At 38.3% G+C, this 14584-nt stretch overlaps 1 protein-coding gene across 3 annotated transcripts in view; it reads right to left on the minus strand.

Annotated features, from left to right (window-relative positions):
- Rfx3 (regulatory factor X3) overlaps positions 1–14584 on the minus strand; it is a 256520-nt gene that overhangs the window by 38319 nt on the left and 203617 nt on the right. For all 3 annotated transcript variants that reach the window (XM_026781166.1, XM_026781165.1, XM_026781167.1), the window contains 4 exons: positions 9329–9444; positions 8721–8875; positions 4720–4817; positions 1053–1202 (listed from right to left, as the gene is read on the minus strand). In XM_026781166.1, coding sequence (XP_026636967.1) covers positions 1053–1202; positions 4720–4817; positions 8721–8875; positions 9329–9444 — 519 coding nt within the window. The remainder of the gene's footprint in view (positions 1–1052; positions 1203–4719; positions 4818–8720; positions 8876–9328; positions 9445–14584) is intronic.

Genomic DNA, 14584 nt, shown 5'->3' on the forward strand with positions numbered 1-14584 from the left:
AGGTCCTCCCCACTCCGACCACACCTTGGAAGGCGAACACCCAAACTGGCCAGGCGCCCACAAAGCCAGCACACCAAGCAGGACCAAAACCCCCTGCCATTGTCCTTGGCTTCTCATCAGCCCTCACTGTTCGCCATGTTCAGAGAGTCCGGTTCCATCCCATGCCTCTTCAGTCACAGTCCAGCTGGCCTTGGTGAGCTCCCAGTAGATCAGCTCCACTGTCTCAGTGGGTGGGTACACCCCTCGTGGTCCCGACCTCCCTGCTCCTCTTCTCCCTCCTTCCGCTCCTCATTGGGACCCCGGGAGCCCAGCCCAGCACTCCAGTGTGGGTCCCCGTCTCCACCTCCATCCATCACCAGATGAAGGCTCCATGGTGATATGCAAGATATTTGTCAGTATTGCCATAGGATAGGCTCATCACAGGTTCCCCATCCTCAGCTGCCCAAGGAACCAACTGGGGATATCGCCCTGGGCTCCCGGGAGCCACTCCAGGTTCAAGTCTCCTGCCAACCCCAAGGTGGCTCCCCCATCCAAGAATTGTGCTTTCGCGCTCCCCCATCCAACCCTCCGTGTTAATTCTTTAAGTGAAAGAATTTTCTCAGGTATCTGCAATGTACATTGCAATAGAGGTGCTTAGCGCTTCAAGGTGGGTTACTGTAATAAAAGAAGTACCTGCTTGAAAGGGCACAGATCACTATTTAAACAACTTAAGGTAGTTGGTGCAGCTGGGAAAATGAAATACAGAGCAGTTAATAGTTGTTCAAATTCTCACAGACAAAGAATGTCTAATTTTTGGCATAACTTGAGTGACTGATATTTATTATCCTTTAAACTCCATTGCAAACATGGATACATTCTGTTACCTACTAGTTCATAAGCCTTAGCTGACTTTATCCATAAGATGAAGGGTTCAGTTTAGTCTGATGGGGGTAAAACCCCATCTCTGAGGAGATTGTGAACACTGATTCTATTGTTGCATGCATCAGATGGACCTCGTTTAGAATAACTGACACCATTCTTTAAAAGACAGGATTTGCAAGGAGGTAGAGTACCTGGACATTGGCAAAGTCAACGCGATTGAGGTCGCTGAGCATCTGGTTGATCTGAGAAGTGTTCTGAAGCACAGCACGGGCTGCCTGGGCCAGGTGATTGAGCGATGTGTATCTTCGCAGAGTCTGGGCAAAGGCACTTACAGCGGCAACCTACAGAAACCCAAGCAAAGCAAGCTTCCCTTAGAAACATTTAAATTCATTTGGTAATAGTTGACTTATAAATTATATAGGGTTACTCTGTGTAACAGTCCTAGCTGTTCTGGAACTAGCTCTAGACCAGGCTGGCCTTGAACTCACAGAGATCCAACTGCCTTTGCCTCCAGGGTGCTGGGATTAAAGGCATGCACTACCACTGCCTAGCACATTTAAGATTCTTAAACAAAGAAATATTTGGTTTTGAGTATACTGATATCAACACTTACAACAAGCTCCCACATATTTGGCATCTGTGTGCAGCGATCTGTAGGGATAGCCCAGCCCATTGGGGAGCGTGCTTGCCTCGGGCTAATGTTTATGTATAAATCTGGCAGGCTGTGAGCCCCGCCGCTCTCTTTTTTGTATCTCCTGCTCATTGCTGGATCCCTGGTGTTGTAAGCTATCCCTTCATTAAAATTTGCTGTTTCATATTAAGCTAGCCTGGTTTAATATGCCGCTTACAGTTTCTCCCCCTTTTGTCTAAATAAGACAGAACTAAACCAAATACAACTATATACAATAGTAACAAATAATAAATATAACAAACAATATTGAGCAAGAAACATATAACAAAAGTTTTGCTAAGCATTTTATCTCAAGGAGTCTAAATAATGTAGAGAGTAACTACAATTATCTAATCTTTAACTCCATCAAAGATCTGAGAAGGGAGTTAATATTACTTAACAAACGAGAGATATCCAAAATGTGCAACCAAGGACAGAGACAACTGACTACCTGGGTAATCACCCAAAGTCTCGTTTGAAATGTTGAGTCAACCAACTTTGGCTAAGGCCTAACATAACTGACATACCATTATTAAAGGTAAGGAACTTTCTTAGAACTATCCTACCCTGTCTTGGCAAGATAAGACAATCCTGTTTTATCCACTTATAGATATTCTGTATCTTTGTCAGTAGTTGGGGTATGTGCTTTTCTTAACCCAAAGGCCAGTTTTGCCAAGAAGACAAGCTCCCAATGGAGTGTCTTTGATGCTCAACGTTCTCTCGGGAGTAGAGTGGTGTCGCCAGGAGTGATTGTGTCTCGTTGGCATAGAATTCTAGGTTAGATTAAAGGCCATTTTCTACAGCTCTTTGCCTTGGAAGTGAATTACTCAACCACAGCTCTTTGCCTTGGAAGTGAATTACTCAACCACAATAAAAAATTACATTGTCTACAAAAGTAGAAAAATGTTTGCTTTCACCACCTCTCAACCCTTTTTAGGACAACTAGAAACTAGACAAGTAAGGACATTCCTTTCTATTTGGAAAAGTCAATTGTACAGAACTATTATTGTTAATTGAACAAAAACCACTTTCAGAGCAGCGCCATCCCGACTCACTGTTATAACTTTTAGTTTACGAGTTGGCAGACTGGATGGTGAAACAGAGTTCAAAGTTTCTATGACCAGATACATTTATCAGATAACCAAGTAGAAGAACCTATTTTTTTTATTTAAAGTTCTTCAAGTAAAAAAATTCATTTACACTTCAAAAATCACCTTTTCCTTTATGTCCATCATCCTTTCTGGCCAGAAAGGCTGTGTGTGTGTGTGTGGGGGGGTGTGACAGGAGCGCCTCCTTTGTCCTCTAGCTTCCAGCTGGATTTAATCACGGATGGAGCATTGTTAGGAGATGGAAGCAGAAGACAACAGGGGTCAGAGTATTCACTCCTCCCAGACTATGTTCTTCCTTTTCCAAGGCTACCACTGAGGAAACTTAGAAGGAGGATGCCTGATGCTATGGCACCCACCCTTATCTACTTCAGACCTAGATTGAGCGATGAGTTCTCACTATTGTAACTGCAGGATTCTTAATCCTTGGTTTTCTTAACTCTGCTTGTATGTTTAGAAAGAAATTCAGCTTTCCCACACATTTTTTCCTTAAACCTTGTGTTTCTTTTCATTTTTTTCCCCACTACTCTAATAAAATGAACTTGGGACTTCTGTATACTGATCAAGGACTTCTTCCCCACTACTCTAATGAAATGAACTTAGGACTTCTGTATATTGATCAAGGACTCTATCCTGAGCTCTGTCCCTCTAGCAGGGGAACATTTGTTTTTCAATGAGATACTGAATTGAGTTAGCCTATGTTTGAAGATATGAAAGATAATAAAAACTCTAAATATCTAGTTTTCATAGAAATGTTAGATACACAGTAAATATGACCCCAGTCTTTCAAAATATGCCAAAGGTCTTAACATATTTATAGGAACATATCATATTATACTGAGTTTTTTTGGTACATAAGAAGCATATACTGAAGAATCAGTTGGTTGAGTAGAATAATTTATTGACGTTGCAAAGGTGGCTCATTTAAAAGTGACCTGTATTAGGACAGCCTGAAATATTTGAGCAAACTCACATACCCTTGAAGAGAAAGTGTTTTTCCACTTGTGTGGTTTATATTCGCGGAGTACATATCACATGCCAGGCACCAGGCTAAGTATCCCATATGTATGCCACATGGTTCAACTGTCATCTCAACATGCTGTGAGTTAGAGAGCTTAAGTACCTTGAGTAAGGTTGTACAGAAACTCATTGAAGTGGTAAGACTTGAACACAGGTATTTTAGTCTATTGCCACTGACTAGAATGCTCTTCCCTAATCAGGTGAACTGTCTCAATAATCGAGAGCTCCTCAGAAACACAACTGCATGTCAGCAAGAGCAGAAGTTATTCTCTGCAAGGGCAAAAGCCAGACTATTTCTGAAATTCAGAAAATGACCAATGTTGCAGGCAATCTGCTGAGGCGTTCACTTTGATGACACTGAGAAGAGCAGTGATGTCAGCTATCAGAGGCATTATTAGGACTACAACTGATTTTATAAACTGGAAAGGTTCTTCTGCTATAATCAAATGACATCTTTTATTTTGTGATTTTTCAGACTAGAATCCAGGGCTTTGTTCATGTTATCACTGAGCTATTTTCCTAGTTTCTGGTTCTTACTAAGTAACTTGGACTCTCCTTGAGTTCCTTATATAGCCCAGGTGAGACTTGAACTCATGGTCCTCCTGTCTCAGCCTCCACTGTGCAAAGCTTAAACCAAGATAGGAAGTGCTGGAGCTATTGTGGTTCTAGAGAGACTTGCTGGCTACAGGACTTCAACAGAGCCACACTACACACAAAACAAAGGAAAAGATATACTGCGGGAGTCTAATGGTGGATACAGTTGCTTACCAAAACCCATAATATAAATTTTGGAAGCAGAATGAAAGTATAGTATCTATTCAATCTTGCCATGGGCATATACTCACAGATTAACCTAAACTAACATTCCAGATAGGGATAACGTGAAATCTAGGATCCTCTAGGCATGAAGAACAGCTCTGATACAATATACATACGTTAGTTCTGCATAACATTGTGCTACTTATATATAAAGATCAGTTATGAGAAAAAATTAGTTGTAAAGAGATAGTTTCTTTAGCAAGCATGCACATGTGCCTTCTCCCATTGAAGGACATGACATACCTTGGTTTGTATCATTCTCTGTGGAATATTGTTCATGGCATTTGAAAGCCAACCTTCAAGGCTTTTTGCAAAATTTCGAATGGCTTGGGTCAAGGCACCTAAATAATAAAAAATAAAGGCAGAACAATAAAGATACCTAAGGCCATTAATTTTTATGCTGGAACAAGGAAAATACATGTTTATACTACTTTTATAGCACTGAGCAGAAACTATATTATCTTTATTGATTAAAAAGAAACGTTATTTCTAATTTCTTAAAGCATCTAAAAGTAATATGTTTGGCTTCTAAAACTGTTTTGTTCTCAGACACTGATGACACCTGTGAGAAAATGAAAACATTCAAATCTGCCTGTTTATGGCAACATATACCAGTTGTGAATATACTTTATGGGGTTTTCTACTGTGGACAAAACATCACACAGAGTTTTGTGATCAAGGGCTAAGATTTTCCATTTTGGTTTCAAACTTAAAGCTCATTTTACATTGTTAGCTAACATGAAATACAGTGCAAGGCTTTGTTTTTCTAGTTGATGTTTTACCATAGAACCTATGAATTGGAGTATTTATCTTTGCTGAAAGTAGAGGAAAAATAATTGCTGGAATGAAAGTTTCAGATGACTACTGCAACTTCACATGGAGGAGCTGAAAGATCAGTGATAAGATTGCCGTCACAGACAGCCATGTTTCTCTGACATTATTGAAACAGCCAGTCCTAATTTGTTAGAGCCTGGAATGGAACAGGTCTCACGAGAGAACTTTACAGTGGTCATGAAATGGCCACAAACATCTTCAGTCATCATTGCTAACTTTGCTACTACAAGGGAGCTGTTGCTCACTGAGTCTGCTCAGGGTGTTCCCAGTCAATGGTCTTTTAATTCCTCTGTGCCCAGGCCTACACACAGTAGGGAGCCAGATTCAGGTGTTTAACAATGTTTAAAGCACCAGTACCACAAACTACTCTCTGCAGATTCCATAGGGTCTGGGAGATACCCAGATCTGGGATATATTGCCAGCCAAAGTTCTACTTAAGTCAGCTGCCCTGAGAACACACAGCAGAACCCAAGTCTTGGATTTTCCTTTCTACACTCAGGAAGGTCTGATACTTTATTTGCTAGTGTTTGCTAAAACAAGTTTTAGAGGGAAATTTAGCATATTCAAGTTATTTACAGAAAGATACAAAATTTAACACCTAATAATAAAACAACTGAGTCTTTTTTTTAATATATACGTATTTAACTGGATAGTAGAGCTGAAATGGCTTAAATATTGATTGGGAGAGACTGCAGACTCTTAACCAGGCTGAACTGGAAATTTCCAAAGCATCCCACGTTGGTCAAAAGAGAAGGAAGAAACACATCTCTCTGCTGTTTATGTCCTAGAATCATGGAGTACAGGCATGAATGGAAATGAAAGGAGTGAAAAAAATTAACAGTCTTTCTTGAAACTCAGTAAAATTTTGTTCAAGGTTGAACTTGGCAACCTATATTTTCCATTTTGGTCTATAATTAGTATAATAATGATTTAATTTGAAAAGATCCCAATAACTTCTTACGTTATTTTTAAAGCATTTCATATATGCCCTATTTTATCTAGAAAAACTTGATGGAAAGGAAATTATAATATAAAAGGAAACACTGTGCATGTTAAAAAGTTTAGGTATTTACTTTTTTTATACTAAGTAATATTCTGGCCCACCTTTTATTATATTCCCAGTTGCCCATTTAAAGTGTTACCAGTTGAAATCTTATTCAATAATTCACACTTAATTTCCTTTTTCCATGTTTCGGGTGAATGTATTTTAGAATATAGGCATTTCAAGCTGACTTTAAATTAGTACGATGTGCAGACTTTTTAGCTAAAAAAAGAAATCCCATCTGGACAGAAAATGGTAGAGTGAAGTACTAGTAGCCAAAAAATACAATTTTTAAAAATAAAATTAAGTTTGTTCTCTCTGTAGGGATTCATATAAAATCGAAATTGTGCAGACTGACTCTGACAGCTTCTAAAGACTCATAAATGGATGGTTTGATATTTAAAAATCTATTCCAAAGTGGAGCTCCTCAGCCTTCTCAAGATCAGTATTAAAAAGCACATAACCCAGCAACAGCTATCTCCATTGTATTTTAAGCATTACATTGTTGAGCCTCATTGTAAAATGGAAATTGAATTCCCCAAATTTCTTTTGTAGCTTAGTACATTAATGTATCTTGTAATTTCAGAGAAATAAAATGATCCCATTTTCTGGTAAATGCAGAGAAAAACTACTGGCAGAATAAACTATTCTTCTAACCACATTTTTAAAAAGACAAAGGTCAAGTGTATTATATACTTAAAATTATAAGGCTTAAAGTAAACCAAAATTGATGCAAGATTTAAGTCAGGGACCTGTTAAATCCGTATGATGCTAAGACAAAAGCATATGACTTCAGAATTGTTTAATGAGTACTGATGTTGTTGACTTCTCTTGAAAAAGCAAGTCCTCCCTGACACCTCCTTGTATCTCATGAGAGAAGCTGGATGCTGGGAGCCAGATGTCATAGGCTAATGAGCTGGCCTATGCAACTTCCTTTAAACATCTCTAGAGATTAACACTTGGAGCACAAGGAGCAGGAGAGTAGAAAAAAAGGATCAAATTCTGAAACAAAAACCAGCAGAAACTGACATGGTGAAATTTCTGTGACAATATCAATTTTTATCAATTGTTTTAGTCAGGCAGCCTGGTGTAGACAGAGTGGAACACATTAGCAATTTATAAAGTGTTAAGATAATGCCAGTGGGATTTCTTTTGTTTCTGCTTTCTCCTCCATATATTAATGTACATTGATTGGCATACTATGTAAATGTGTATAAGCATCTATTTTAGTAATGAATATATAAAAGAATTTATACTTTCCACTGTGTCTTTGTATTTGCAAGTATAAACATACAAATGTTTTTTTTGTTTGTTTTTTGTTTGTTTTTTTGGTTTGTTTTTCAAGACAGGGTTTCTCTGTAGCTTTGGTGCCCATCCTGGAACTAGCTCTTGTAGACCAGGCTGGCCTCGAACTCCCAGAGATCCGCCTGCCTCTGCCTCTCGAGTGCTGGGATTACAGGCGTGCGCCACCACCGCCTGGCTTAAACATACAAATGTTAATACCTTCCTTTTCCCTTCTACTAAACCCTATTTATATGTTTTCCATAATAACATAACAAATAATTGTGTGGGCATATTTAAAGCACATACTGCCAATGTCACTAGCTAAAATATTGCTTTGAATGTCAGAGTGGAAACAGTCCCATTTCTTTAAAACTTAAGGTCACTAGCACGGCTCATCCAGGTGTAAGGCAGCTCCAACATCCTCTAACAATGTGTGTAGTGGCATTTACACCAACAGTTACAGAGAAAACTTTGTTTACTACAACTTGGTCACTGAAAAAGGTCAGTGGAGTTCCCATTCACTTCATAGTGGGTCATAATACTTGTGTAGTTATTAGATTCTTCTCTCAAAATACTAGTTAACCAGTAGTGTTAATGGAAATTGAATTTGTAGTTCTGAAGATGGCACAGGTAACAGAGTAAATAATTTATAAAGGAATTCAACTCTACTGGAAACCACAATCAATTTATTTCAAATCCTAAGCAACCATGAGAGAGAATGGTCTGCAACTAGAGATTTGAATATTTTTTGGCTATATGCACAGAACTTCAGCCTTAAGTAGAATAATTTTGCATGGTTGACCGAACTAAGATTGTTCTTACAATTGGTTTATTGAGGTTGTCATAGCTGTTCGTTAACTTTTAAAAATAATAGTAATGTAAAAGACTAGAAAACAGGCCATTTTTCCTTCACTATAGTGTCCCTGTAGGTTCTTTTCATGCAATGTTCTATATGCTGCATGCTTTTCATCTGACAAATTTAAATGAAACTAGGATAATTCCTGATTGCAACATCAATCCCCACAATTGCTTGGGTCGTATGTATGAGAACAAAAGCATCCGTAGTTGTCTCCATGTAACTTACTAGGAATGGGTCTAAGGACGTCGGGGATGAGAATCTCCACCAAAGCCTGGTACATCCCATGGTCACAGTTACACATCCATTTCAGGATAGACTCATGTTTGCACAGAGTTATCAGCTTTGCTTTCGGAAGTCGACTTTCTATTTCACTCAGATTGCTGGCGTGAATAAATGTCGCAAATGAATAGATGGCAAATGAGGATAAAACAGAAAATGGACTTTAAATATAGTTTATCAAATATTACTGAGTTTTGAACTATACCATCATTGCACTGGTGTCATATGGCTGGACATATATGTATGTGTGTATACATATATATACAAACACACCCCCAGAGCTACCTATGTACATTAGTATTTTCTTATGGTCTGAAAGACAGATAGGACAGTAATCCACTAGCATGACACAGATACACCATAGTCCCCCAAATCAATAAAATGGGAGCTACACACACTAAAACCTCAGGAGAGCAGTCTGGTGTATTCCTAGGATGGTCAATCTACTCAGTGTTATCAGGTAAGGTTCACAACTGGTATACATATCTCTAACTTATTAGCTGTGACATCTACTTCGTCATGAAAAAGAATCAGAAAAGCATAGTGATTCTGACCTTGATTCAGTAATGGTAGTGCCGTCAGTTGGAGTAGAGGGAGAGTAGCGCCAGAACGTTTGCCATAATTTTTCTATCAGGCTAAACTGAAGATTCACAACAACGTCCAATATTGCCTAAAAACAAAATGACCAAACCGTCATACTTCCTTTACGTCCCCTTGTTCTTCCACTTTAGCACCAGATGTTTCTGCCATGGCAGCTACAGTTCCTCCATGGTCCGAGAACCCCATACACATCTGACCCTTTCCACGCTGCCTTGTTTGCGGTGATCCACACCAGGCATGTGTGTCTGCTGAGCCTTAGAAAGCTGGTGACTCCAAAACAGCATCTAAAGATTGTAAGCACTGAAGGAACACTGCATACTCAAGACATAGAAGACACAAAAGACAGACAACTAAAATAACTAGGTATTCTATTAATTACATATGGAAATAATATATTACCTTTTAAAGATATGGTAAAACAATGTAAAATCAAATAATAATTTTTTTAATCATTTACAATCTGAAACACTAACACCACTGTATTTCAATGAATCAGCAACAAAAGAAAATAAATACTAACGATTTGTCTATATAGTATGTTCTTGTTGAAATGAAAGCAGACTGAATTTTAACAACTCCAAAAGGGCAAACATTAGCTACTAATGTTTATATCATTTCTGTGTTGAAACAACACACTGCATTTCAGACTGCGTGGTGGCTTGTATTATATCCCCCGTAGTCTTGGGCACTTTGGATACTTGGTCCTCAGTTGGTGGCACTGTTTGAGGATGCTTAGGAGGTATGGCCTTGTTGGAGGACATATGTCACTGGAGATGAGCTTCTCAATGTTAAAGACTGGTGCTGTTACAAGTTCTCTATGTCTGTTCCATGCTTGCAATTCAAGATGCGAGTCCTCAGCTTCTTGTTTCTGCTGCCCTGCCTCCTGCTGGCTTCAATGTCTCTCTGCCATGGTTGATTCTTAGCTTTTGGGGACTATAAGCCCAGATAAACCCTTTCTTCTGTAAGTGTTCCTGGTCGTGGTTTTTTTTTTTTTTTTTATCACAGCCATAGAACAGAAACTAATATAGACTAATTAGGTAATCAACTGAGTTTTATATCTATTGCTTACATAGTATATCAACTATACTTTAGAGGCCTAGAAAACAGAAAAAATAATAATTAGTAAAAGAATATTTTGTTCTTATTCTTTCCATTTTTTTGGTGATACTAACTGCTCAGATTTAGGAAAGATGATACAATAACTGATACAGTTTATGTATTGCATCTCCTTTATTGATATGTAACATTTCAAAGTTGAAAAAAGAAATGGAAATTAGTAATCTGCTTTTATTCTTCATATTCTAGCTTTTAAATGACAAGGCATAACACAAGCAATGAACTAATTTATTTACTTATATTGCATTCATGTTAGGTTACACTATTTTTCACATTCCGTTAAGCAAGAAATTATTAAAATATAATCTAAATCTAATGTATTCAGGACATTCCCACACAGACACTCCCACAGGACAACCTGTTCTAAACAATCCCTCAGTGAGACTCTCTTCCTGGGTAATTCTAGAGAACTTGATAAGCTGACAATTGAAACTAAACATCACCTCACTCTACTTACGCCTGGTCAGCAAGGACAAAGCATTCTAACATCTGTGTTCTTGGGTGGACAACCTAGAGTCCACCTGAGTATTTTAGGAAAAGTCAACTCTAACTTAACACCGCTTGTCTAGATCTGGGCTGAAGCGGGAGCTAGAGGACGCTTTTGAGGCTCACGGAGACAGGAAGCACATGCGGGGGGGGGGGGGGGGGCATGCTCTGAGAACCAGCACTTAATGCTGCAAGTGGCAGACAGAGGAAAGGAAGTCAGTTCATTATAAAACTTTTCAGTACGATTAAAACATGCCGAAGGCAAGCTCTGGAAACAAAGTAAGCATAGTTTCCCCTCATCTCCTTCGAAATCAAAACCCTCTCCAGAAGGAAGTGTTTATATCTGCTTCTTTAGCTACAGCTTAAGCATATTCCAAGTGACATCTCTAAAGTGTGAGGCAGTTAATACTTTACGTACCTCTGAGAATGAAACTAGTACTAGTGATATTTAAAAATAGCTTGATAAATATATTACAAGAATTCCAAATAGAATAATCCTACCTTAAAAATATAAACTATAGAAAATATGAAGCAAAACAAGAATTTCAACACATCACAAATCCAGTATCTTCAAATTAATCTCAAATAACACTTTGAAATTGATACCAATACCAACATCATTTAAGGCAGTTTTGTAAGTGACTAAAATATTATTATTTTTAAATACATAGGCAAATAAAAATTAAAATAATCCATATTCTACTGACTATGGCAAATGACTACAGGATTGAATCTGAGAGCCAGGCAGCTTTATTTAAATTGTTTTGAGATGTAACAAAAAAGAATTAGAATTTTAATTTTCTAAAAATACCACTCTGTGCTATGGGAGAGGGCATGAGTATTGATAACTGAGAAACAAGAGGGGTTCATTTTGTGAAGTGTTACTTCCTACACAGATTAATTTTGAGTGCCCAATCTCTTCACATAAAACATATTTATTCATTACAATTGGAACTTTCATGAAAATTGTATAATCTATAGCCTATTTTAATCTTATTGGAGGCATCTGTTGCTTAGCATGATCTCACTGTACACTCTTTAGCAATGTAAATAATTATACTCCAATTTACACTCTGAATAAATATGAGTCACTCAAAAAATCTGAATTATACTTGTACAAGCTAAGCTGCGTACAGAAGGCTTTATTTGGATACAGATAAATGAGGAATTGTTTAAAGAATTTTCACATAATTTTCATCGAACAAGATAGGTGTAAATTTTTTTCCACGTGTACAATCATGATTTAGAAATATTCCAACACTCAGAAAAACATACTATTCAAAGGGTAATGAATTCTAACTGGCTTATACCATGCAGAAGTATTGGAAATGAGTAAGACAGGTTAAGAACACTTTGTCAAGCAAGATGTTGATAAGGAGAGGACTTGTCCTTGGTTGTCAATAATCTAGCATCTCTGACAACCACTTGGGTTCACTCAAGTAATCTTATTTCTGGAGCAATGGGGAAAAACCTATATATGCCTTAAATGAAAACTTCTTATTTCATTCTTTGCTGTCAACAGGCAAGAGGACTTGTCTAGAAATCACAGGTTACTCCTTCATTTGCCTGCTGGCAGACCACAAATCCTGAGATAAAGCTACTTAAATCCTAAAACCACTTAAGAAAACTCTGTGCAATGTATTCTCCTTTCTACCAGATAACTATCAGATGCATTAACGTACTGGAATGGAGAAACTTCCCTCCTATCCAATGTCACCAATTCTGACACAAGAAGAGTAGTAGGAGTAGGGTCTAAAACATCAAGAGAAGCTGTAAGTAACCAAGCCCTCAAACAGTCTTTCCATGTGTTAAGCCGAGACTTATTATTTCATCCTTCACTGTCAATAGTCAAAAGAAATTCTCTAGAAATCACAGGCCAATCCTGAAACTGTAGGCAAATCATAAATACTCCTGAGATAAAGCTACTTCAATTCTAAAAATCGGTCTAAAGGATCCCTAAGAAGAAGAACAAAGTTCTTACTAAGTTTATTTAAATAGCACACATTTGTGGTATTCAAGAGGGTCCACTGAAAACCTGACTTTCTACTGATCATGGCCTCCAGTTTTTGTTCTGTTTGTATGTTTGTTTGTTTTTACAAGGGTTCTGCATTAGTTATTTTTCTCTTGCTGTGATAAAACACCATGACCAAGGCAACTTACAGAAGAAAGTCTGTTTGGGCTGATGGCTCCGGAGGGTTAGAGATAATAAAGCAGTGCAAAGTCACTGCAGCAGGAGCAAGAAGGAAAGGGCTAATTTGAAATGCAAGCACAAAACAGAACAAAATCAAAATGGGGGGGGGGCTTTAAGATCTCAAGGCCCACCTCCAGTGACACATATTCTCCTAAGTAAGCCTCCACAAAAAAAACAAAACAAAACAAAAAAAAACAAAAAAAAAAAACAAACCACCCACCACCAACTATGGACCAAGTATTCAACTGCCTAAGACTACATACGGGGACCATCTCACTGAAACCACATATTCTATTCCCTGGCTCTCACAATAGCAGAGCTACACTATAAAGCAAAGTCCATTTAATTCAACTTTTAAATTCCCCATAGTTTTTCAGTCACAATACTGTTTCAAAGTCCAGAGTCTCTTTTGAGAATCAAGGCAAATCTCTTAATTTTAACACCTTATAAAATAAAAATTACGTATGTGTAACATATAATGGCACAGAATATACATTGCTATTCTAAGAGAAAAAAATGGAATAACAAGGAAATATTGAACCAAAGAAAGACTGAAAGAATAGCAGGAAAAACATCAAATTTTCTAATGCCATATCTGATAACAAAGGGCTTAGATGGTTCTCCCCCAACTCTGTGGCCTGAAACATACATCTTTCTCTCTTGGGTTGGTTCCATGCCTCATGTGCAGGTATCTCATGGCTCTAAAATCTCCAACATCTTAGGGTCTCCAAAACAACCCAGGGTTCATTTAAACAGCTTCATTCAATGAACTTTCAGGATATCTTCCCCTCTCAGAACCTTTAGGCATGGACTCCCCTATCACTTGTTGCCTGATCTCACTCAGCAGCCCTGTAAAACCACCTCCTTATCTTTCATGGCTCTGAAGCCAGCACCACATGGACAACACTGAGAAGTCTGGCTGTCATCTTGGGATGCACTGTGGCCCCCTTAATCTACATTAGCAGCAGCTTTTAATTGAAGTGGCTTTCCAGAAGCCTAAGAAAACACCTCATACTTTATTTACAAATTGGAAGCTTAGCTGGATGAGGTCTTGCCCTGAGGGTACCTTCCCTTTATTGGATTGCAGATCTGACCTATTCTTAGTGGCCCTAATCCCCTTAACAATTGTAGCCTTTCTTATATAGTATAAGTCTTAGCAGCAGCGTTAAACTCATCAGTATCCTTTGAATTTCTGTACAGTTTGTATTTATTTCTTGTTGTGGGAGGTCCTTCCTCCCCTCCAGCCTATAGCCGCTGAGATACCAGCCCATTGGGGTGTGGTCTCTCTCCCTTTAAAAAAGCGGCCACTTCCCTCTCCTCTCTCTCTTCACTTCCTGCTCCGCTGGTGACTAGACTCCCTTCCTGGTTGTGCAGAGGGCTGTTGAGATCTGTAAGTCTTTTCCCCTTTAAATAAATA

Source organism: Microtus ochrogaster, chromosome 8, assembly GCF_000317375.1.
Source record: "Microtus ochrogaster isolate Prairie Vole_2 chromosome 8, MicOch1.0, whole genome shotgun sequence".
In the NCBI taxonomy this organism is placed as follows: domain Eukaryota; kingdom Metazoa; phylum Chordata; class Mammalia; order Rodentia; family Cricetidae; genus Microtus; species Microtus ochrogaster.